We start from the raw sequence: 26,830 nt of genomic DNA, 5'->3' as shown, positions 1-26,830 counted from the left end.
TTGCAGACAATGGTTTTTGGTTTGCTTTGTTGGAGTGTACACTACTTGTTGTTGGACATAGCTGACTGTGCTGTGGTTAATCATCAACTGTTCTGGGAGGGGAAATGTCAGGTTGTTGTCAGTGCTGGTTATTTCTTGTAGGAAATTAAAGGAGAGGTATTTGGTCCATTTCTGTTTGTGGTGAGGGTGATTAGATTTGACTGGGGCTTTGCGGTTAGCCCTACCTGGGGTATGTTGGTATCTGTTGGAGCAGGAGTTTCTACCCCCTGTTAGGTTTGGTAGCGGGTTCCTCCAGGGGACTCGTGGTGATCAATTTAGGTGGCGGCGAAGGTGGGTAGAGCTATTAGCTCGGGAGCACCTCTAGGGTTGGGAGAGGGTTGCCAGTCCTCTGGTTGCCTTCTTCACACCGCTGGTTTCGCGTGCATAAGTACCCCCCACCATTAACTGCACGAAGACTAGGGCAAGTTAGTTAGCTAGTTTTAATGGTTGTAGTTAACATCAGGATAGGGGTGGGGCTCCTGTTCACCTGTTACCTCAGGTTTTGGGTTTTCGGCGTGTCTCAGTCAAGAGTTGTAACTTGTTAGGCTGATTTGTTTTTGAGGATGGCTTCCCTGGTGGAGAGTTTCATCCAGGAACCTTCACAGGCTTTGCTAGAGCAGTGCACTAAAGAACAACTTCTTAGGATAGCAGAGCACTATGAAGTTGACATTCCAGATAAGAAGTTAAAGGAGAGTGTGAAGACCTGCTTAAGGGATGGTCTGTTTGAGGCTGGAGTTTTGTGCTGGCAGCCAGTTAGCAGTCCAGTGACTAGTGTAGTGCCTAATCCTGGAGCTCTAACATTTGAACAGAAGGAGTTACTGCAGTTAAAACAGCAGTTAGAGTTGGAGAGGTTGAAATTTGAAAAGGAAGTAGAGTTGGAAACTATAAAGCATAAAACTGAGTGTGCCAAGTTGGAAATGCAACAGCATCAACTACAGCTGGTAAGAGAGGGTAAACTTTCAGATATGGGGAGAGCGGATAGTTTTGAGGCCTCAGGTGGCAAGTCTTCCCAGGTGCTAGGTTTGGCTGATGACCATAGCATGTCCGGTCATTTAGGTATTAGAAAAAACTACAGCCGTATCCTCCGTTCTTTCTTTCGGCCTGGACTTAAGTCAGATGTTGTGAGATTTTGCCATGACTTGGTCGCCCTTCGCCCTTAGTCCGTAGTCCGTAGGTTCTTAGTCCGTAGTCCGTAGGTTCTTAGTCCGTAGTCCGTAGGTTCTTAGTCCGTAGGTCCGTAGGTTCTTAGTCCGTAGGTCCGTAGTCCGTCGTCCGTCGTTCGTAGTCGGGGGGGTTTCAAGTTGATCCGGTAGGAGTGTTGATGTAACTGGTATTGGTTGGTATGGAGATGAGTTGGTTGGTATGGAGATGAGTTGGTTGGTATGGAGATGAGTTGGTTGGTATGGAAGAGGGATGGTTGGTCGGTATGGAGATGGGTTGGTTGGTTTTGAGATGAGTTGGTTGGTTTTGAGATGAGTTGGTCGGTATGGTAAAGAGTTGGTCGGTATGGACGATGCAGCCTGGAGGGAGTGCGGTACTGACTGTCAGTTATTGGTAACGTATGAACCATGACAGTTTGGGACATATTGACACTTTGTTTGATGTATAACACGAGGTGGAACCTCGTTCTTATGGAGGGGGGTGTTACGACCCCTCCCTTTCGGCAGCTGATTACTTCCTGCAGGAGTTGGCTGAAAGGGAGGGTCGTTAGGGCAAGTTGCTCACACCTGGCTAGGCCTCTACCCAAGGTGATATAAGCCAGCCTGGTCTCATTGTCTCTCTCTCTCTCCTAGGCTCCACGCTGCTACAGGTTCTTGGTTCTTGGTTCTTTTGATGGCTTCCTTTTACACTCAACGGCAACACACACATCTCAACTCATCCATGCACTACATTCACCACTGATGCCACTACTCTCCACACCTCATGCTATTGGTAAATATGATTGTTTAAGTGATAATAAAACCTTTCATTTATCACTTTCAACCTGACTTGTCTCCCCTCCTTGTCACATATGCTGAGCCAGTTTGTGACAATACAAAAATATAAAAATCTGTAAATGAAGACACAAAAGGCAAAGTTACAACACCAATAATCCCATCTACAGTAATACACAGGACTGTTTGAATAGGATTTAAGTGCATATTCTCCTCTCAAAGTGCACCAGATTCATGCATTCCAATGTAAAGGGTACAAAAAAAATTCGGTCGGGGGGGCGTGGCCCCGGACCCCCCTAGAGGGATCGGGGACCACACCACCGCTGTTGAAAAAAATCCTGCGGGAAACACTGCGCACACACACACACACACACCCCTTCACAATCAAACAGACATACACAAACACATACACACCCCTTGACTATCAGCATGTAAAAACAATTGTGTTATCCGTTTCCATTACTATTAATTATACTGCCGTTGTGGGACTGCAGTGTGTTGGATCCCTTGATTTGACTCCCTGGCACCCTGAAGACAACTACCCCCCAACCCTAACCCCTCTGCCCCCAGATAAGGAGGAATAATAACTATCATGACAAAAGCACTTTCCGCTGGGGTCACGGCGGGGTCGACCGGCCTAGTGCTGGGGATTCATGCTTAGTCACATCCCAATTACGCCACTGTGGCAGCAGCAGAGGCAGGGATTGGCAAATGCACATCAAGGCGCTTCATTACGGCGGGCCGCTCCACTGAAATTAGGCAGCAGATGAGGCAGAGAGAGCCCCTGCCCCAGGCGGCCTGTTAGAGAGAGAGAGGCACCATACGAGAGAGAGGCACCATACGATAGAGAGAGAGGCATCGTACGAGAAAGAGAGGCAACGTTTGACAGAGAGGCACCATACAAGAGAGGAAACGTACGAGAGAGAGAGGCATAGTATGAGAGAGAGAGGCACCGTACGAGAAAGAGGCAACGTACGAGAGAGAGAGGCACCATACGATAAAGAGGAAACGTACGAGAGAGAGAGGCACCATACAATAGAGGGAGAGAGGAAACGTACGAGGGAGGGAGGCATAGTATGAGAGAGAGAGGCACCGTACGAGAGAGAGAGGCAACGTACGAGAGAGAAGCAATGTACGAGAGAGAGAGAGGGGAGGTACTGAGAGAGAGGCAACGTACGAGAGAGAGAAAGAACGAATAGAGAGAAAGGGAAAAAGGAGGGAGATAGATGATGCCACTAAGGGATAGTGAGAAATAGGAGCTGAAATAACATTTCTTTCCCCCCCAGATTTTCTGCAAGGTGCCGGGAGCACGCATCGCACACTGCAGAGTGCTGCTGTATACTTACTTAACTAGGGAGAACGCCAGTCCCCACAGATTAATAACTTCCCATGATACACCACAGGGACATATCTCTAGGTAGAGGCGGACGTGGAGGGAAACCCAATACAAACACAGACTAGAGTGTGCACGCATGCGTGTGTGTGCATAAACGTGCGCGTGCGTGTGTGTGTGTGTATAGATGGAGAGCAGGGGGAGTAGGATAGGAAGGGGCAAAGAGGCTTACCCGCTGAAGGCACTGCGATAATAAAGTATACATTATGTTAAGTGGGGAATAAGTCTGCCATCTCTTTCAGTTAGGCCCCCCATTTACCCAAACCGTCTCCCCCCTCTTCCCCACCGCCTCCCCCCACGACCACCAAAGGTGCGGCATCCCCCCCATCGGAAAGCTTATTAATTATGATGTCTCGTGGTCTCCTAAGAGGGGCCCCGGCGCGTGGGAGGGGCCCCTGGGCTGGGCTGCTCCACGGCCCAGCAGCTGCCACTCTTCACTACGGAGACGCCGCCGCCGCCGCCGCTACCCGGCTCGCGCGGTAAACTTCCTTGAGAGCAATTACCATCGCCCAGATGAGGATGAGGCCGTGCGGCTGTGTGTCTGGAGACTGGGGCCCAAACAGACGCCGCTTAACCCCCCCCCCCCCCCCGTAACGTTACGGGGTCCCCGTTTGCTCTCGGCTCCATCTCGCCCTCTACTTCAACAGCGCTATCCCTGCTTTAGATTATTGAAGCGGTAATGGAGGGGCGAGGGCCTGTGTGTGTGTGTGTGTGTGTGTGTGTGTGTGTGTGTGTGTGTGTGTGTGTGTGTGTGTGTGTGTAAGATCCGACTTGGATATTCCTCCTGTAAAAAGACGGCGTCTTCTCTCTCGCGTCCCTCAGGTCAATGCATTCGCTCGAGAGTCGAGGGCAATCATTTTGCGGCGGCGTTAATGATGCAATTCCAATGCAATTCAGACCGACCGAAGGTACGCCGTGCGATGTGTGCCCTGCATTCAGCGCGCCAAGAACGGGAAGGCGGTGGTGTTGGGATACTGGAGGTGGGTGGGGGTTTGGGTGGGGGTTTGGGTGGGGGGGGCTGTTGATAGACGATGCAGCGCGTTATCCTGCGGCTCCACTACGACAACCACCACCCCCCCCCCCCCCCCCCCCCCCCCCCCTCCTTTCCTCAGCTCCACAGGGCCTTTCTGCACCTCGCCGGGAGCCAGCCCCGCCATTCTGCCGCCCGCCCACGGGAGGCCGGTGGCGCGCGGTGCTCCAGTGCCGGCGCCGCCGGTGCCTCTAAAGAGTGCATCACAGGAGCGCCGCGGGGGACCGCGCCACCTCCGGTGGAACGCGGCTGGGCGGTGTGTTTACCGCGCGAAGCCACGGCGGTGACCGATTCGAGACCGCCGGATACAAAAAAGACAAGTCCCGCGAACCGGAGGGACACAGACACGAACATGTGTATGCGTGGCGTCCGAAGGCGGCGCCGGTTTGGACGTGCGTTTACGTTTGTAAACACCGTTTACCTAAGGATGAAGATGGCCGGGGGGGGAGGAGGGGCTTGTGCGCCTCCAGCGACACAGTTCTCCTCTGGAGCAGAGGAATATGGCCGAGCCCGACAATGTCCCCGTTAATTATAGGCTTATCAGCCCCGGCGCAAATTCAATAGCACTATTTATAGAGGCCTAGAATAGCAGAGGGCGCGGGCACATGGCCTCGGGCCGGGCCAGTTGTCGGCTCCTCTGTGCTGCTGCCCACTGCCGGGGCAGCGTCTCCTCCAAAATATAGGACCTGTGTTCCTTTACCTCTTCACTGCCGTTAAAAACAGCAATCAAACAATTCTATCGGTACTTGTCATGGCGGGTCCTTTTATAGATGGTGGAGGAGGCGGTGGTGGTGGTGGTGGTGGTGGGTGAGTGTGTGGGGCGGGGAGTGGAGGAGGGGAGGGGTGGGGGGGTTGACACCAAGAGCATGGACATTGATGAGGTCTGGCAGCTTCCATTAAATCACTCTTTCCTGTAAAAGTGTCAGCCATCAGAGCAAGCGGCCGAGGATTTTTCACTCAATCAGGTAACACACTACACACTCCAACCCCTCGCCGGCCCTCCATCCTTCAACACACACACTCACCCACCCACACACACACACACGGCTCCGTCCTCGGCCTCCTTAGGGCACACCCTTCTCCCCCAGCCCCGAGGCTTCTGGTCAATAAGTCCTATCAGTTCAATTTCATGCACAGTTAGCCGCGTTGGGGTGCAGGGCTGCCCGCGTTGGGGTTGCATATGTTGTTGCTGCCGCTGATGTTGTTGTTGCTGTTGTTGCTGTTGTTTTTCGGCCTCCCTCTCTCCCCCTTGGAGGTTTGATAAGTGGGGTGGGGACCTGGAGTGGAGTTAAATGTTGTAGTGGAGAGGAACGAGAGGGAGAGGAGAGAGAGGGAGAGGAGAGAGAGGGAGAGGAGAGAGAGGGAGAGGAGAGGGAGAGGAGAGAGAGGGAGAGGAGAGAGAGGGAGAGGAGAGAGAGGGAGAGAGAGAGAGAGAGAGAGAGAGGGAGAGGAGAGAGAGGGAGAGGAGAGAGAGGGAGAGGAGAGAGAGGGAGAGGAGAGAGAGGGAGAGGAGAGAGAGGGAGAGGAGAGAGAGGGAGAGGAGAGAGAGGGAGCTAGAGAGAGAGGGAGCTAGAGAGAGAGGGAGCTAGAGAGAGAGGGAGCTAGAGAGAGAGAGGGGGCTAGCCAGATTTGTTTTAGCTCTGCTTACCGCCATGGCTACCTGCCAAGCCATTAACAAGTGTCTCATCTCCATGCGGTGGCGCTAGCTAAGAGGGTGAAACAAAGGGAGGGCTGTAAATGATCAACGCGATAATGAGCCTTTTATCAGTCGAAAAAGGCTCGGCGAAGCGCTCTATCCCCCCCACGTCATTTGATTTTTTTGTCTTTTTAGATCATGGAAACATATTCTCCGCCCCGCAATCAACCCTCAAAAAGGTTCAATCAACACGAGAAAGGTTCATGAATGGAAGAATGTAATCCAAGGCCTGTGGCCCTGCTGATCAACAACATCCCTCGCATGTGGGTGCACCGCCGCAAATACACTTGATACCAAACTGAAAATTCGGCCCTTGTAAACATCGTCTTTTGTTTCCACAAAGTCAATCGCCGCACTCCAGTCCGACATGGCATCCCGCTGTCACACATTATTATCAACTACACATGTACTGCTGAACAAGGCAACGATTCTCACAACCAAAGGGGAGGCACAGCCAGGCCACCAAGGGAAGGACGTATAACACTAGATATGAAAAACACGAGCATTTACATGCTTGTATGATTTTTTCCCCCCCCTGCGTGCCCCGAGTATGTGTCGTGTACGTGCGTGTCCCAGACAAGGGGATGAGGTGGTGGTGGTGTCAGTGGTGGAGGGGGCGGTGAGAGCTGACAGCTTCCAGGAACAGGACCCAGATCACCCCCCCCCCCCCCCCCCCAGGGGCATTAAGCATCCAACCCGGGGTGAAGTGCAGACACACTCCATGGGCTTGGATATTTAACACGACAATTGCAGTGCCCCCCTCCTCACAGCTATCAAAGAGGAGAGTTCAGCGGCGCACGCTACGCGACACGCAGCCTCCAGCACCACCCCCAGACTCCACCCCCACACAACACCTTCCGCCACAGCAGCAGCAGCAGCATCGCACTGCATAGGAATCAGGCATGTGGCGCTATCGCCAGGCGCCAAACTTTTTTTCTAAAAAGGACACCTGATTATTTGTTTCACTCCCTCCGTCTCCCTCTCTCGCTCTCTCTCCATCTCACACCTATTTTTATTTTTTCTACATTTCTCACCTTCTTTGTTAAACACACAGCCTTGATTTGGTTTCTGTTGCCCGGGAGGGCTGAATTATTTACAGGATAAACAAGGTGATGTTGTCTCAGTCAGTCGCAGCCAAAGTCCCCCACCGCTACAATAGAGGCAGGCACTTTTAGCTGGCAGGCTCGAGGCGCTGAGCTACGATGCGGCACTGGGGTGAGGCTTTGCGTTGCGGGGCTCTCGGTCTGATATCCTGGGCTCTCTGTGTGTGTTGTGAAGGTTAGTGGGGGACCCAGCGGTTCACGTGAAGGGGAAAATGCCTTCCAGCTACATTCATGGGCTGGGACTCCCTGGCAGCGAGGCTTTTCCTCCTCGCTCACTGAGTAATAAATAGGAGCCATAAAAATTAAAGCCCGGAAACACAAACAAAAACTTTGCAAACAAATCTTGGCTATATGCATCAGGGTAGGCCATTGACTACCTGACATAAAATGACCTACGACGTCATCAGGTGTCATATAACATAGTAACAAATGAGCTGGTAGGCCAGTAAGCAGATAAGTAAAATAAGTAACGGATGTACATTTTCCCTTTTGGACGAGCCAATCATTTTTGGGGACTGAAAAACTGAAATCAAAGAGTTGGGAGGGGTAATCACTGACCAGAAAATGGCATTAATGCAGTCTTCAGTTGACACACTAGTTGTGAACAGGACGGCTCTTAATGGAAAGGTCCCTAATCCTGCCAACGGAATGTCATCCAGTCACTGTCACCAGCGCCAGGCGGAATGGCGGGCTGCGACCTCCCACAATGCACCTGAGCAGCGCTTTGATCTGGGACAGGAGGCAGTGGTCCGCTCTGGATGTGCTGACAGCAGCAGGTGATCTGTGTGCTTTTAGTCGTGATTTGACACATGGCAAGTGACAGCCACCACTGAGGGTTCAGGACAGGTCGGGCGGACTAAATCAAACATGGTGGTGGCGTGTGGCTGAATAAATGAAATCCCTTCAAACGCGGTGGAGAGGTGCGCTTTAATAAGCGTTGGACTGCACTGTGTATGAATGATTTTGTTTCAATCGGCCCCCATACTGTATTTAGGTTTTGGCCTCGCCGGGCTTAGATTATCTAGTGCCGACACAATGATCCTAATCCTCCCCAGAATACATCGATACACCCAAAAGCACTTTTATACAGCTTAGCAAAGATTATATTGTATGTAGGTCTCGGTGAGTAAGGAGCTTACATTATTGAGAAGGCAAAAAAAAAAAAAAAACTGAGTAGCTTTCGTTTTCAAAAAAAAAAAAAAAAAAAAAAAAAAAAAAAAAGGTGTTTAAGACGAGGTATAACTACAAGCAATTGTTTGGCCATCGCCTTCATTATAAGGAATGATGTGGGTAGGGGGGGTGGTGAGTCAGATTCAAGAGCCCTGCCCTTCTGTGTGTCAGTGTACTACCGCTCTTTGTAAGAGAGTTCATCTGACGGCGTCACAATAGGAGGATATGATTTGACCCGTCCGTCGGGAACGGGAAAACGACATTCCTGGTGTCTTCACGCACTGTAGCAGGAACCCACTTATCAGATTACTCACGCCTTTGTGTCTCCAGTGCTGCCGCTGCAGGCAGACGGGGGCTTTTCCCTAATGTTGCATGTTGGAAAATATCTGCGATGAGCGCTTTTCTTGTCGACACCGGTGTGTGAAGAAGGCGGGGGTGTGTGTGTGTGTGTGTGTGTGTGTGTGTGTGTGTGTGTGTGTGTGTGTGTGTGTGTGTGTGTGTGTGTGTGTGTGTGGGGATCCGGTGGCCGAGTTGCTGCCCAGGTAAGCAGAAAATGGCTCTTAACTCAGGCCTGACCTTGAGGGAGGAGGCCATTCAATCAGCTGGCTGCACAGCGAAGGCCCCATCATCGCACTAATAGACTGGATCCTCCTCTCGGCCCAGATCATGGACGATGCACGGACGGTTGCCTCCTGCCTGGCAAGTTAAAGGGGTAATTTGTTCAATAAGTGTGACTCAGAAAATAAGCCATGACAAAAAAGGAAAAAGGACCTCCACTGCTGGTTGAAAGGATGGGGCTTATTCGACGCCCTGCACATCTAATTAGATTTTCTGATTATAGACCCAACACAATTGGATGAGGCCACATAAAGAAAGCACAGTTAAAATGCAAGACTGCACAGACCGTTCCCGCCGTCTGATTGCCAAGAACTAAAAATCTGGCAGCGTCTTTACTCCACTGCGTAGCTCGGGGAAGAGTGTGAGGCAACCGCTTTGAACTTTGAGGCTGTGCCATCAAATTTCTCCTTATCAACTGGCAGCTTAAACAAGTCATGCTATTTTTCTGACAGCTTACACGGAGACGGAGTCAAGAGTAAGCCGCATCACTCATAACTATCGGCCACTGCCGTGCATCGAGACAAACATCTGTGGACGCGTCCCTGGGAGTTATGGCTCAGATAACCTTCCAGATACCTTTCAGATACCTTTGGCTGGTGCGATGCGCCAGGACACTCTAAGGCTGTTATGCCTCATAAATTCTCCATAAATACACCCCAATCATAAATAATGTGCAACGATGAAAAATAAGGCACTTATTACCCAAACCATAAAGAAAGCTATGGCCATCATAATATTGATAAGCAGAATATTGAATGGATACAACATTACGGGAATTAAAATGGTGTGCCTCAAAATAGACGACAGCGGAAAAGGCAGACAGTGGGCAATATATTTCCCACTCTCAGCCAAAGCATGATTTGAGAAGGAACACTGTCATAAATAACCACACTTCAGGCTAGCTAATAAAAGTCGTTTATATCTGTGCGATACCGCCGTCTGCACACGGCAGATGCCGGGGCCGTCAAACGCTGCCTAATACATAGTAAACTAAAAGGCTAATAATATCTTAGTCCTATTTGAGATAACAAAGGAAGGCGGGGCCCTTGCGGGGCTGGCTCTCCACCTCTTTCACAGAGAGCACGGGTCTTTCATTCAGCGTTACCGCATGATCCGGGAATGTAATCCCGTCCGGCAGACAGGGACCATGGCATGGCTCTGTCCCCCCACAGGTGTAAACTATTCTGCCGATGAATCGGTGAGAAGAGAGGAGAGTGCTCGGTGTTTGATAGGGAGCCGTTTCCAGGACCAGATGCTCCGAGGCCCGGTCTGTGAGAACTTGGGCAAAAAGATCAGTGGAGTTCCTTCAGAGTCAGGATATAAATCCCGGTCGCCGCTATAAATCAACTCTCAATTTTCATCCCCTCGCCTCTCGCCTTCCTGCGGATCTCTGTAATAACAATGTCGCTGGGGCTCGCCTGGTTGTCATTAGGGCTCTGGAACCGATCCATGCTAATGATTTGGTACTGTATTCAGTGGGTTTGAGTATTCCAAAAAGAAACAGAGAGGGATATCGCTGGGCTGTTTAATGCTTTACAGGTTAAGGAGAAATACAAAGGTCCGTTGCAGATGCACTTCATATATCAAAACATCTCTCCGAAGGGATCCCGCCTGCCAGAAATAACACCCAGTGTGCCAATAAAGTTAATATGCGCCAACTCCGTGGCCGCGGCTTTTTGCCTTTCGAGACAGTTATGTTGCATGGCTGGAGAGCGAGGACAATGCACTCCAGTTAAATCTGTCTGGAGGACAAAAAAACTTTTATTTAGATATTGTTCTCTGCACCAATGGGACTTTCCCCATGCCAAAAAACCTGAATTTAATCTCAGTCTATTTTGCATGCATTTCCCTCCATAAAATTCCAGTCCCATAATAATAATAAAAAAAGTATTAACAAAAAGTTTGAGCTTGAGCCAGTGCTGCTTCACCTGACTCCCACATTGCATATTTACTGGAATCGTCGCATAGCCCCGACGGCAGGCTTTTTCGGATCCCATATATCCACAGTATCGCCATAAACCCAAATCATATATTGGTCGCACCAATATATGAGAAAACACATTTTAATTCCAGCGAAACCAAAAGCCCAAAGTGGCGCACAGGGAGGGAGAATCTAGTCACAGGGGCCGTTTAAAGAGTCGCATTCTGGGGTGAAGCCTGCTTTACTTACAGAGGGAAAAAAGTAAACCAATTTCAGCAGTTATCCACACTCCTCTGCACTGTTGGCTTTGGCACCGAAGGTTCAATGAGTTTTTCTAGTCAACACTACAGAGTGGTGCTCTGTGCCTATAGGAATCTGCACTGACAGAAGGCTTTCAGAGAAGAACCAAGGTCAATGCTACAATAACACGCCGCAGATATCTTCTCAGCGCCAGGGGGATGTTGTGTGTCTCTTTCACACCCTTGAAAATAAAAACCAATGAGCACAGCCAGCTACCAAGTTAAATATACTCGGCTCTGCTGTGCACCACCTGCAAGGAAACACCAGGAACCGGTAAGCAGAGCTTCACCTCACAACGCAATACATAGTGAAGACCCCCTCTGCGTGTTGAACCGGGAACCACATCAGGGTAATCCGTTCCACCCCTTACAATATCACCACATAGTGAAACAATGGCTGGAATCCCTATTCCTGCATCTTTGAAACAGCCGGCTTTAGCCAAGATCTGTGTTTTAGAGTCACACAAGAATATGCTAGATATGCCACAGACTATTTTGGCACCGGCAGTGTGAACGTATAGCTCACGCAGCCACCTTATCATGGAGAGTCAACCATTCCTCATACGCTGGGTGCACTCCAAATCACGTATCCGAGTTGGTGTGTATGTCCCGATGTAAAGAAGAGGTTTAATTGTTGATGATGGGAAACTCCAGACAGGGTTTGCTCTAAAAGGTTGTCAGAGAAATTGCTAACAGCTGCTAGCCGCAGGAATTCAGAAGTGCAACACAAGCACTTTGTGATTGGCATAAGGAAGCTACACCCACTTAGTAATAACATGGTACTGGTTGGTGAGGTGCCATATGGAGCCGTGCCAATGTAGACATGGTCGACTGATCGGATCATTTTGTACATACGAACGTCAAGCCTGAAAAGTATACCATGATTTGGCCTAGGCACAGTCTATTAAGAAATCTATGGAAATGACATGTTAGATTTATAGGATACACACCTCTATTATGTTCCGTGTTCATCATCATAAAACCTACATGTTGTATTCTCCACATATGCCTTCGCACCATGACAGTGTCATAATAGTTATTACGCAAGAAATGAAATTGGATTAATGCAACCATGCAATTGTACAATTTTATTGCAGCATCATATTTCCGCAAAGCAAAAGAATAAAAATATATTCTTATTTTCCAAATCAACCAAAGGGGTCAGTCCAGTTCGAACACAAACAAAACATGTACTGTATATGCCGCGGCAAAAACCATCACAAAAACATAAGTCAGTGGATCGACTGTGCTGCTGATCCGACGCCCCTCCGACGCACCTGCACGGCTCCGTGTGTAATAACCTCCCCCCCCCCCCCCCCCCCCATCCCCCTTCTGCTGTGCAGGTGTTTGCCCATATTTACACTAGCCCAATTTCCCGCACTTACACGCCACGTTATGTTTCCCGCTGCAACCCCTATTTCCTCGGCTGCTTTCTCCTGGCCCACGGTATGTCCTCACCGAGCCTCCTGCCCAGATCCAATCCCCTGCAAGATTCATTTTCATTACCCAAGCCAATTTCCCAAGCCCGGGAACCTTGGCTTATGGATTTCTCCTGACTCGCAGACCCCCCACCCCCCCTCCCCCAGGGCACGGGGGTTATTTCTCAGGTACCTCAGCAGTCAATCCTGTCATACACCAGCCTGCTGTAAACAATAACCCGATCGCTATAAACAGAAACCTTCGTAAAGCCGATCATTCGCTATTTGGCCGGGGTGATGGCCGGCGCAAATCCCGCCTGCCGTGGTACAACTCTGTCGTCAGCAGACTGCCGGCAGGAAGCGGCGCGCTACGATGTGTGTAATGCTAATGGTAAAACAGGAGAAAGGTAGCATTACTGACGAGTGACTCATTCCGATCCCGCCACGCTTACCGTTGAGACCTTTCGGACGGCTTTGCTGCGACCCATTATATCACAAGAACCAACAGTTAATGTATTGACCTCTCCAACCATTCCCCGGTATGCAACCTCTCCTCTCAGAGACGCTTATTATCCCGCTCTACCCAGTCGCCCGTGGCAACGGAGTAGGTAGGCAGCTCCGACAGAAAGGGCGGACAGGAGGGCGGGTGTGTGTCGGCTCGCTTTGGGTTTTTTTTTTGTTGACGCCGAGGCGACCGACTTGATCAATTATCGAGCGGCCGATTGTCTTTAATTAGGAGGGTTTAAGTGTGGAGTTAGCCCGGCCGGGGAGGCAGGAGAGCTCGGCGTGTAAAGCAACCTCATTACACCGCAGTGATTCTCCTCCCAGGAGCCGTGATCCATGCAGTGTTTACACCATACATTTGTTTCTGTGGTAACATATCGAGTGGAGGAATGGCTCTGTGACAGACGTGGTTTTTTTTTCCCTCCCTCCCTCCCTCCCTCCCCTCTCCCCCCACCCACCCTCCCGTTCTTGCTCTTGTCCTTACTCTCTATTTTCTTTCTATCGCTCTGCCTCCCACTCACTGCTGAAGAGGCTGTCACACTGGTTCGCCTTTTGTCTGGAGAGTTAGCACAATGTGTCCTAGTTAAAGCCTGGCGCAATTAGACAATTATGTTGGAAGGATCCGTCATTAATTCCTTTGTGGTGGACCGTTTCTCACCACAAAGGCTTCTGAGGGTTATCTTTTTTTCCTCTTTTTTTTTTTTTCCACACAGCTCCGTGTCAGCTCTCCCCCCGGTCCCACGTGTAACTTTATCAACAGAACGTATCAACTGCCAATACGCATTGTGGCCTGCCCCTGCTGCCAGTGACAGGCCGCGGGTAAAATCAGCTGCCCTCTCAAGGCTCAGTTATTGTTCCACGTCGACACAACGCAATGACCACGCGGGTCGTCAGCCTGCGTCAGGTTTTAGTGAGTGGGAGGCACATGTCAAGCCCTTGCGGTGTCCGCAAGGAGGGTCCGCAAGGAGGGTCCGCAAGGAAAGTCCACAAGGATGTATTGGGTCCGTAAACCCCCTTGCGTTGCGTCGACGTGGAACCAATCAGCCCTTCAGTCTGCACAAAAAACAAACACGAAGCTTGAGTCTGTTTAGCACGGCTGTGAACTACACTGTGAAAACCAAACCTCCATAGTTAATGGTTAATGCATTCGTCTACACAGAGACGTTGCTGAAACATGCCCAAGTCTGGATTGAACCAAGTGTTCACCTGCGGGGCACGTTGGCCGTTTTTTGGGGGGAGGGAAGTTTGGCATCCGTCTTAACAAGGCACAACACAGCTGATAAAACAGCACATAATTACTCCACAGCAGACTCCCGAATCGTTTCTAAACAGATTCGAAAAAAAAAAAGTTTCCCAACTTTAATGAAGACATAATTAGGAAATAATAAAATACACGGTGCAGGCAGACAAGCTGTCTGGTCAAATAGCAGTGGGCCGGTTTTGTAATAGCTTTGCAGGAGCAGTGGGATTACTAGTGCCTATTTGCCAAACTCACTCAAATAATGGTTTGAAAAATAACTTTGGAGTGGGCCTTTAAGACTGGTACACTCAGCAGCTTGCGAATGTCTTGTCACGTCAAGGGGCACTTGTTTCACAATTACACTCAATAGCTCTGCCTGACAGAGACGTGGGAAGAGAATCTCACAGTGGAACTCAAATCTTATTAGAGCGGTGATCTAATCAGCCGCGAATTCATAGGAGGAGACGGGAATGCAGGGGGAAAATCACCGGTGAGAATTCTGTACAATTATCAAAAATCTCACAGCGGTACATTAAAAATTCTAATTAGGACGTATTATCTTAATTGCTGAGGAGATGCAAATCAAAACAAGGTTAACGCCGCTCCCTTAACACGCGCGGGAACATTTGGTGGGAACCTCTTCAACATGCAGCGAATCAGCTTGACTTGTTCCGACACGAGGGGCTGTCATTTCGTAATCCCTTCCCCCTCCGAGGGCCAAGGATCCTAACGAGGAGTGGTGGCGGTGACGGCGGAGGACGCAGTGCAACGCTGGGCTCAGAACAAACCTCTAATTGATCCACACTCGTTTTCTTTTGTTGCTGATCATCGCTTCCGATGGCACATGGGGCGGCCATCTTCTGAGAGTGTACCCCTCGGCCCCGGAAGAGAGAGAAGGGGGAATTGTAGGGAGTCGTTGCGTAGAATCACAATCAGAGCACTTGGTGGGAAATAAATTAAAAAAGGGGGAATCAAAAAATGTTAACTCCCATGGTACACACACCAAAAATGCTCCCAATAAATTGTATGTGTCAGGTGTGCACTCTAACTCTGCCGACATAAGACAGCTGGGTGACAGCAGGCACAAGGGGTACCGGTGACAGCAGAAAGAACATGTCTTTGAACATGGATTTATGAGCAGCCCTGAAGCCCAACGACGATCCATCAGTGGAGCGATGGCAATGGATGTGGTCATGTTTGACACACACACACACACACACACACACACACACACACACACACACACACACACACACACACACACACACACACACACACACACACACACACACACACACACACACACACACACACACACACACACACACACACACACACACACACACACGTGTCAGGAAACAGGCAAGTTATGAGTAATTTGCTTCTGTTTGAGAAAAATAAAGAGGTACCTTGCCACCCACAATGCCAAATGCCAATCCAGATGAGCCTCCTAATTGTGTTTGCCGTAAGGTTCCCGGGTGATTTACAGCATTTGAGGTTTTAAAACCAAGAACCGCTATCTTAAAGTCATCAGACTTGTCATAGAATAAGTCACACAAAAAACATTGTGTTGGTTAAAAATAAATATAAACGTTCTCGTAAATGGAGCAATTCCCAAATTCTCGGAAATAAAACACGCACACACACACACACACACACACACACACACACACACACACACACACACACACACACACACACACACACACACACACACACACACACACACACACACACACACACACACACACACACACACACACACACTTCTGGGAAAAGCACATTTAAATAAATGAATGGGCTGCTCTTTGGCTGGGCGCTTGCAGTCCTTACCAGCCAACAGTTGCGATCACCCCTGCGAGGGAGGCAAAAAGCTGCGCTGGGATCACTTTACAATTCTCAGGGGCTCAAATAACCCGATCTTGAACTGATCCCAAGCACTGATCCCGCAGTATTGGGTTAGGGACGTGTGAAGGGGCCTGTTGAATGAGCTTGTTGGATATCAACAGCCCCACTCCGTGTTGCCCATACCCAGCAGATTGTTTGACTCGATTAGGCCACGCCTGGTGGTGGTCTTCCCCACACCATGCCCTCCAGACACTGGTATGAGCATGTCGGAGGACAGGGGGAGCGGGGGGGGGTGCGCCGAGTCTCAAGGTGGAGCCCATTACCCTGAGTGAGTGCACTGTAAGTTAATAGGATTTGCTCCCGATCAAGAGACTGAGCTATTTCCTGAGGCTGTTACAGGCCGAAGCACAAAAATAAATGTTCCTTTATTCAACACTATTAACCAACCTGCAGCAACCCCCCCCCCTGTCCACCACCAACCATTCCTCTAACTCCCCCCCACCCCCCCACCCCATGTCTGGCTGTCTGGTATTACTGCAAGACCTTGCCCCCCCCCCCCCCTGACACTAGCACCAGACCAACCCCTCCCTTCTTTTATTATTATTTTTTTAACAGCCAGGAAAAAGTAAAAGGTTGGCACTTTTTGTCTAAAGGAGCCATTTGTTCAGGTGAGAGGGGAACCTGCACGGTAAGCAGAGGCAGGGATGCGGTGGGACAGGGGGAATCCAGATTAATCATGTGGACTGTACGGCGGGGGGATAATCACCAAAGAGTAATTGCCAAGAGTCTCTGTGTAATGTATCCCCCCCCCCCTCCTTATCCCGACACCCCACCGCCCACTATAACCCCTAGAAACTTGGTCGCTGCGAGGGACGATAATGGAGTATCGGGGATCATATGAAAATGTTTGCTGCCCCAACCTTTAGCTCAGAGCTTAACCCCGACCTCGGAGAGTAATTACAGAGTTAATTGCCAGCTGATCCGGAGGGTGAGCCACCACCGGGCGCCCGCCGCAGTTATCAATTGGGCTTAAGGACCTCCCTCCGAGGTGCAATGGACGACGGTGCCGACTGCCTAATGCAATTTAAACAGAGGACAATCAGTATTAGGCTAAGGGGCGCCAGGCGTTTGCCATTAACGGGGGTCCGTCTTTCCCCTGGCGGTCCTGAAGAGTCCCAAAAAGAACTTAAGAGAGGAATTAAAAAGATTGGTAATAACAGAGAGGCCATTTAATAAGCCAGCCCTGACCGCAAGAACCAATCACAGCCTGCTTCGGGAAAAAAAAATATATATATCAGGGATGTGAATCCGCCGGGACCTCGGGATAACATATTACGTTTTTTGAGTGCCGATTCGGTATGTATTTTAATTCTGCATACATTGCGATTCCGTAATAGTTGCGACACAATTTTGACATTTCTTGGTGCGATTTACTCTTATGTGCGGTCAACATCTAGGTATAGCATTAGGGTCGGGTTCTACAGGGCCGTCGGTGGCCACCATTGTCGTTTATGTCAATGTGTCCGAACTGAACACAACATAGTTAATGCCTATAAACTATGAAGAAATACAGTACAGCACCCTCTGTAGGACGGTATGGGGGTAGGCTTTGCTCAGGAGGTAGAGCGGGAAGGTCGCTAGTTCGATCCCCGGCTCGACCTAGCTGGGTGCCGAGGTGTCCCTGAGCAAGACACCATCCCTAACTGTTCCCGAGCTGTTGGCGAGCTGGCCGGCGCCTTGCATAGTGGACTCCGCTGTCGGTGTGAAAACTGTTTTGATTATAGCATCTGCTAAATGCCCTAATTCTAAAAAGGTACCATTAATGCGTGTACAATAGGTTTACATTTCTGTCATACATGTTTCTGTCAGAAAACACGATTTTTGGGGTCAACCTGATGATACTTCAGGTTGTGCTGTGGAAGCAAAGAATCCTGATACTCTCATGACTCGATTGTTTCCCCCCCTCCCCGGCTCGTCGTGGGACGTCTTTGAGCTAAGTCAGAGAGCCACAGCAGCCGCCACATGTCCCTGGTGGGCGCAGCTCGGAATAATCTCGGGAGTCGTCGTTAATGATGCAATTTATATGTGAGGGGGACCTGTATTTGGCAGGCCCTTTCTGCGGGAGGGGGGGGGCCGCACCACACAGTGCGCTCCCGGCCACCCCCCTGCTGGAGGGAGGGGGCGGAGTGGGAGGAGGATGTCAGGGCTCGCAGTGAGAAGAGGAAGCGAGCGCTACACTGATAAGCTCCATTACTATTAGTGTCCGTCTGTCACCTGCTGTGCGTCATCCAGCCCTCTCCGTCTCTTGCCCACCCTGCTCTGCCACCCACCCTGCTCTGCCACCCACCCTCCCTCCCTCCTACCCTCCGCCATCCCTCAACTCCACCCTTATGCCCGTGCCCCCCGCCCTCCTTCCTTCTCGCCCCCCCCCCCGCCCCCAGGTTGTTTTTCCTGAGGCTCATCACTTCAAATCTACACCTCGCCCTCCCCACGGCCTCCCATGCGGTCATGGATAATCGGCTGCGTCTAGGCGTCCTCCGCCGACAAATTAGCAGCGAGCGTTTAAAATAGCATGCTTAGCCTCAGCCGTGCACTAGCGAGGGCAGACGAAACACCGGCAACACGTTGCTCGAGGTGAGGTCCCTTACAACCTTAAACAATACACGCAGGATAACCAGCGGATGATCACACAGTGTTCCCAAATAAAGACAAAAGCCTATTTTGGCATGTCTTTTGTGATGTGGCACAATAGCAGAGCTAAACTCATGAACTTGGAAGAAATGAACAGTAATTGTGGGCTGTTCTGTATTTTCTTTAAAACCTTTTTACCAAAACCAAAATATTTAAAGCTGTTTTTCTTTGTTGCTACGCAACACTTCAACCACAAGAGCAGGAGTATGCTGAGAATGTGCCAGATAAATACTGCAGCTATAGTCATCCTGTGGGGTGGAGAGATGTGTCTCTGTGTGTGTGTGTGTTGGGGAGAGGGGGCACAAGCGAGGGGGGGGGGGGGGGGGGGCAAGCATTCAATAATCAAAAAGGATATGTAGAGCCGTCGCGTACAAACGCACATCATCTTTATATTCATCGCTTGCTTGACCCAAGCCAACAGATCATTTCCACCCAATGGCTCATTTAGCGAGCCCATTGTGTCTGCAAAAGCCATTCCACAGCCGCAAGAATACGTCTTGTTTTCTTCCTCCCCCCCCCGCTCCTCCACCGTCTTCCCATCGATGCTCATTGTCCTAAAAGTGCCCGCGTCTAAATTCAGAACAGAGCAAACGTGGAGAGCATCTCAAGTGCGATACATCGCTCCGTAATTTGACACAGGAATGCCGCCAGATATGGGCACGGCTGTCTGTATCGCCGATCCTTTGAAATGTTGTGCTCAGAACCCAGCCAGGGGGAGGGGCGGGACAACTGTGGAACCGTCCAAACAAAAGCAAGCTGGGTCCAATGGTAACGCATTGGACCCAGCTTCTCCCCCCCCCCCCCCCCCCCCCACACTCACTGCCTCTGAGCCGAGACGTATTAAGGAAGGAAGGACACGTTATGCAAGGCATCACTTCTAATTCCAAGGCCAGCCTCTGAGGCCAGATGATGCACGTTGAGCGTGCGGGATCTCCCGAGCGCCTCCATGCTAATCAACACGCTTCCCGCTGCATACTTATGAGCTACATTCTGGTCCCCACGTCTTCCCTTTGGCAGCCTAAATGGACTAGCAAATTAGCTTCGACACACGCCGTAATATGTCACCAATACAACCCATCCCCCCCAGCCCGGTTTCAGTGGGCGGGGGAGAAATTCAATTAGAAGTCGAAATGTTCACATGAGATATACGGTATCACTTGATAAATATTTTAGGAGAGAAAACATACCAACAGAGCACTCTGGGTAATCTAACGTTTATGCGATGAGAAAATGCCTGCCATACAACCTTCCCCCTCGTCGTTGTCTTTGACATCCCAAGACTACACCGGTATTACCTGTTACAAAGTCATGATACCGCTTACAAAAAGGGCTGTAAAAACAATCTGTGTGCGCGAACTGTGTGTGTGTGTGTGTGTGTGTGTGTGTGTGTGTGTGTGTGTGTGTGTGTGTGTGTGTGTGTGTGTGTGTGTGTGTGTGTGTGTGTGTGTGTGTGTGTGTGTGTGTGTGTGTGCGCGTGTGTTTGTATTTGGCATAGATATCTCCACTTCATCATGGAGTAAACGGCAACACGAGGCGTGAGCTGAGACTTCACAGCTGCCTCATGGCGGGTGACATTGAAGCTGTTCCACTGAGCACATCGCTCATCAAAGCGAATGAGCCGTTGCTTTCTTCCAGCGCTTGTGCTCGGGAACATGTATAACAATCAAAACGAGACAAAAAAAAAGGCCAGGGGGAGGGGTAGCCGGGTTGTATCTTGATGCCGCTCACACATTCAGGACACCTTACTTCCAAAATCTCCCAAAAAAGGAACTGGTCTCTCCCACGGGAACACATGAACTAGGAGCTTAGGAAGGGGGAACGGGGTCAGGCTAGGTACCCCCCTGAGGTGGTCTTTGGGCTCGACGGCGGCAACACAGGTTAACCTGTGTTTAAACAAACGGAAGAGGCCTCGCTTGAACAACTAAAAGGATGTACTTGAAAGGCTCATTTTCCGCAGCAAGAAACTCAAAGGCTTGCAGGGGTTCAGGTTATCCTTCTGAATCATTCATTAGCATGCTCATTTCATTGAGATATGCACCCCCGCTCTGGTATGGGCAACACACAAACTGCAGCTTTTCAGATGAGCCGATAAATAAACCATGAAAGCATGTAAACTCTTGTGTAGCTGTCACGTATTAATCCATCCATAGCGTTGCCTCGAGCACACCTTGAATACACTTTAATAAGGCGGCGGGAGGGTTTGTTATAACGGATTTGCCTAAACACTGATCATAGAGTGATAATAAATGGATGCAATCAACAAACAGTTAGCCGTGATTTCTTTCCATTTTATACATTAGCTTGTGCAATCTCCCGACACAAAAGAAACAACTGCACACAGACACACACACATAGCTGGTGCACAGTGTCTCTCCTGTCTTTGTAATCTATCCTTCATTCCTTAAGTGGTTACAGACATGGGCATTTTCTTTTTCTAACTTTGGGTCTATTAAAAAAAAAAAAAGATTCAGGCGGAAAAGTTGCTTTTTTTTATTGATTTAACACAAACGAGCTGTAAAGCCAAACATTAGGTCATGGAATATTTTTCGCCCCAAGAAGTAAGTCAATGCCTTGAAATGAGACATCAAACCCCATTTTAAGGAACTCAACATAATACGAGGGCCTTTCACAGTCAAATAGTGCAAAGGGACTTTTTTCGGTGATTTTCCCCTCTTTATTTTTTTTTCACATCCAACCGTTCTGTGCACATGCGTTTCCAATTAAGCGCTCGGAGCTCACATCCAAGCCTTGGGCCCCATTCACCTCGTACCAGAATTGACAAAGGTCTTAGGGAAATGTTAAACAGACACCATAACAGTAAGGGAAGATTTTTCAAACCCTTTACATTCTAAACAATAATTAAGACATGGTGGTGAATTGACGATGCAGGCAACCAAACACCACACACAATCTAAATAAAGAATCGAGAACACACTTCATCACAACTCCTTTTGTTCCGAGTTCACAGCTAGTGCATCTACACAGAACAATTTGTCCTTTGTGTTACTGAGGGGGGGGGGGGGGAAATAAAAAGAAAATGCAAAACAACATTTGCACTGCAAAGAAAGGAAAACATTTAATGCTGTCGATTTGTGTGCAATGTAATGAAAACGCACAGTTTACATGAAGCATGCTATTTGCATTTTGAGTATATTGCCCGTTTCCTGGTAGCCTCAGTAGCAGCAGAAGCAGCAGCAACAACTCCCTGGGAGCAGGTCTATGCTAACACACTTCACTCTGACGCCCCTTAAGAGCTGTTCCCACACTTTGATGTTCTGTCTTCATAAACTGACTTGTGTTTCTCAACACAGCCCCTCAGTAATCTCACACCCCCGCAACCCCCCCTCCTCAAACGCCACGGATGCTTTGCACCGTTTCAAATCCAGTAACAATCCCAGCGTAGCGACCGTTTTCTATTCAGATTAAAACAAAAAAAAGAAACATGAAAAACAGGAATCATAGCCGATGTGTGGAGGCCTCAGATGTATGGGGCTTCCTCCTTGGTTTGTGTGGCGTTAGAGTGCGGCTCGTACCAGCAGGTAAAAGGTACCTGCAGAACCATTCCCCGACCAGTTCATTCAAAACCATGGCGTTGTTGTCGTTGTTTGGAGCCTTCAACAAGCCAGGCCAAGCCACTTCCATCTTCCCAGTGTCATGTAAAGAATCAGAGCAGAGCGCCCAGCATGCGTGCGCCCACAGCGCACGCATGCTAGCATCGCAACCTGCCAGGTTGCGATGCTAGCATGCGTGCGCCCACAGCGCACGCATGCTAGCATCGCAACCTGGCAGGGTTGTCAGAAGAGTGATCCCGATAAGATCTGGGGCTTTCTGAAGGAGCAGCGGTGCACGGGGGAGGAAGTACAAACGTGTTGACATATCTACCGTGGGACATCTCGTACGTCTACTATGCATGGGCTTTTTTTGGTATTTCGGGGAAGCTCTTAATATGGAGAGGTTGTAGCTGCTGCTGCTGCTGCTGCTGCCACGCAGATGGATAAGAGGAGCCGCTGCTTAAGATAGCACTGACAGCGAGCAATTGATGACGAACAAACAGTGCGGTAAATGATCTCAATCAAAGCAACCGGGGCAGAGATAGCAGTTAGCGGAAAACAATACTTATCCGGCTAAGCCTGGCTTGAGCCCCTTCTTGTGTTACCAAATCCAATTACCATTGATCCCTGCATCCTGTTAAGAGGTGGGATTTTCCTTGCCAACGCAGAAATTTAAAACTTGCATGTTATGGGAGTGTTTAGCCCATTACGCCCCTCGCTCCAGCGAGGCAGGGGTTGGGGTTCTGGAGAAAAGGGTCATTGATTTCTCCCGCCCCGCCCCCTCCCGGCCGGCCCCACTCCAGACCGTGGGTTTCCCCCCGCCGTGTGCAGAGAACCTGGGCTAAAGCCACTGAACGTTTCTCCCCTCTCTAGTGGCGCTCCTGTGCGGACCGGCTCCTGGATCGAGCATCTCATTTAGTCCCCTGTGCCCTTTGATGTGGAATCGGCTCCGCGGTGAATATCGCTCGTGTTTGAAGGTGCGGCAGCCACAATGCAGCCAGGTTTGAAGTTCCACATATTGCGGGGTGCAACAATGCGATAATCTAGGGAGCTGGTTGATGCATAATGCATTTGCTTTCTCTCTTAAAAGAGCGCCGTGAACCTGAAAGCGAAAAGGTGAAGAAGGCACCGCTTCGAGGTATATTGACAAAAAAAAAAAGATTGCACGAGAGACGTTTGGGTGCAGGGAGAAAAGGGAAACAGAAAAAAAAACACGCTAATCCGATACAGAGCGTTTCAGAATCTGTTGCACACATCTCTCCGGAGGGTGAGAGTAATCAAATAAGCAGGGGGTGGGGGGGGGGGGGGGAATGTATCAGACTTGATGCTGCCATGGCATCACGACACCCGTTGGGTTGAGTGAGAACTCCTCAAAAGGGCACTGGGGAACACAAAAGGTTTTGCCATCAGTACCAAGAGAAAATAAAACTCTCCTTTTTCCATCTGATTTAGTAAAAACCGTTGAAACAGTTGCCCCGGTGACCTCCGATATGAAACAGAAAACCCCGACACTAAGTGCTGTGTCTTAAGTGCAAAACAATATGGCTGCATCCCTAGGACGACAAAAGGAAGGAAGTCATCTGAAGAAAAATTGGCACGCAATTGAAATGGAGTAAGAGAGCATTCAACCGTTCAATCCACATTCACACGGAGACCCGCGTCTGGAAAAGTTTGGATAGGCTCTCCATACATAAAAAACTCAGTTGGCAACTAATATCTCAGAGCGGGTTTTATGCAAACACTTCTGATCTTTATAATTAAACAGTGTTTGCATGGCGGAGCATGGCTCTGGATCTCTTTTTAGAGGATGTTTACTGTCTTAAAGCATGCTGATGCGGTTCGCCCCGTCTTCCTATCCCCGCTCCACTCATAACCAACACACACACACACACACACACACACACACACACACACACACACACACACACACACACACACACACACACACACACACACACACACACACTCACACACACACACACACACACACACACACACACACAGAGAGGCTGGCAAGAACACCAGCCTGTCAATTAGCTTCTGCACTCACTTTTCCTCAGAAGGAAATTCTTTTTCAGCTTGATGCTCCTTTGTTTAATGTGCATAAACCAAATCCCTATCAGCGGCTAATCACAGCGTGTCCAATTTACACACTTATTGCTGCCAGCATTAAGAAAAATAATGATTCAGTATCATCTTGTTGAGTTTAGATTGCCATTTCAGATTTGGGCAATCAATTTATTTTTATTTTTTCGGATACTGCGTCAGAGTGAGGGGAACATCACCATTTGTTCTTTATAATATGTTGTGACACGTTAATTGCCTCTACTTGTAATTCTCCCTAATTGATGTTTGACACGTCTCAGGAAATTAGGCCAACCAGATAACATTGAAGATATTAAGAATTCATCCCCTGGCGTTCCCCTTTCCATGACAGGTCTGATGAATTCACTCTTTCAACGGCAGTCTAAAACTGTAATACGTCAATGCTCCGTACAGCTATGTTCTGTATTCCCAGATAGGCCTGGCGGAAGCTCCTTGAGTTATTCAGGAGAGAGAAGAATGACTGTCTGCACACTCAACGGCTTCACCGCCTTGCTTAAACCCCGTAAACCACTGAGGGAACAGAAGATTCAACACCCGGAGATGGACACTAGACCGGGGCCTCTGCAGACCCCAGAGAAGGCTTCTCCAGCCTCCCCAGAAATGCAGATGTTCATACATTATCATACATCAACAACTCGTTCACAAATGTATGCAGTACTTTATACGAGGGTATTAGAGTCGTACATTCAAATCAGTTCCTCGGGGCGTTGAAGACTAACCTGTGCGATTTTCACCGAGTTCTGGGTTGCGCCTCCCGCATGATATTCGACGTGGCTTTTCTTCACAATTTCTTCAAACCTGTAAAAGAGGCAGAACATGAGATGGGAGACAACTCATTTTTGGCCCCCGCCAAAGTAAGTATTTTTGGGTCGAGGTGAAGAAAAAACATTTTCTCCTTGACGAAAATACGGAAGACTTTCCAAAGCAACACTCTAGATCACAGAGGAGAGGGGGCAAATCGGTCATCCTTTCACCTGAAGAAGCGGCACAACAACCAAAGGTAACAACACTGTGTCAATACGAGGTCAGTGCACAGTGTCGACGGCGCGTCCTGCTTTGGGCCAATGATGATATTTGCACGGCTCAAATAATTTCATTAGATCTGGGCTTAACAACAATGGCCTTAAAAGAGGCAGGGAAATAATATAGTGAGGGGGAAAAGGTAGTGAACCTGGAAGGAGCAATTCCTGTACAGTATGCGGTGATCCAAGATCAATAGGGGCATCGATTATGGATAAGGTAATCACACTGGTTGTAACACTTCAGCTTTATTGCTTGTCAAAGGGGAAGCAATATACAAGCCCTCTAGTGTACAAAATGACTAAGGAGGTATGGATTTTTAACCAGTATATAGATATCCAGTAGCTCATTGTTTTTTTTTAATACTACCGCTACAAAATATAAATGCCGTACACCATCTTTCCATGTACGCATGCTCATACACACAGAGGAAACACTGGAGTTGGTTAAGGGAATACTTAACCGCAAATGTGGCAGGAGTTTAAAAAGAGGCCTAAATGTCAGCTTGATAAAAGTGAAAAGAAAAAACTGGGAACATTTCGCCACATGGTTGCAGTTAACCCATATTAAAGCAAGATGAATAGCCAGTGAATTTCAACGGTCCCCTCAAATGTCACTCACTAAAAAGGTAACGGCACTGTAATCATTTTGACGGCATGGGAAACTTTTCATCTTCCATTTCATAGCCAGCGCTTTGGAATGACTTCCTGACTACACTTGAGAGATTAAGAACCAATAGCGAGAACAGTTTATTTTGGAGATGGGGGGGGGGGGGGGGGGGGACACATCTAAATAAACAGCGACTACAACCAAACGGACCTAGGCTAAACAACACGAGCGCGGGGTTTCCAAACGACGCCGATCGGTGGAATTCGGTACAATAACCGTACCTGTCCCCACAATGTATGCATCTCTCCTCCGCACACCATCACACACCTTGGCGGCCACAAGCGCCCCGTGAGTCGGGTTAATGCGACGGAGCCGACGCCACGGGAGCGTTTTTCTTGGCGGGCGGGAAGTGGCGTTGAGGGGGGGGTTGGGGGGGGGAACATGAATAATGCGAATTCTAGTGCACGGCTCACGCAGGCAGGCTCCCGGAGGTGCAGCTAGCGTCGACGCGAAGGGCTGAGGAAATTGACCCTCTGCTCGTCAAGTTGATGTGCCGTATTAAGGAGGTCGGCGGCGGCGGCGGCGGCGGCGGGGTCCCCCCCCCCGAAAGCACCACCATTGCCGTCGCCGCCCTGCACTG

At 49.4% G+C, this 26,830-nt stretch overlaps 1 protein-coding gene across 2 annotated transcripts in view; it reads right to left on the bottom strand.

The window, feature by feature from the left end:
* Positions 1–26,830, bottom strand: part of adkb (adenosine kinase b) — a 71,717-nt gene that overhangs the window by 33,083 nt on the left and 11,804 nt on the right. For both annotated transcript variants that reach the window (XM_060037260.1, XM_060037259.1), the window contains exon 4: positions 25,281–25,359. In XM_060037260.1, the coding sequence (XP_059893243.1) occupies positions 25,281–25,359 (79 nt within the window). The remainder of the gene's footprint in view (positions 1–25,280; positions 25,360–26,830) is intronic.

Source organism: Gadus macrocephalus, chromosome 18 (assembly GCF_031168955.1).
Source record: "Gadus macrocephalus chromosome 18, ASM3116895v1".
Taxonomy (NCBI): Eukaryota; Metazoa; Chordata; class Actinopteri; order Gadiformes; family Gadidae; genus Gadus; species Gadus macrocephalus.
The sequence above is the reverse complement of the archived record's forward strand: the minus strand, read 5'-3'. Positions and strand labels throughout refer to the sequence as shown.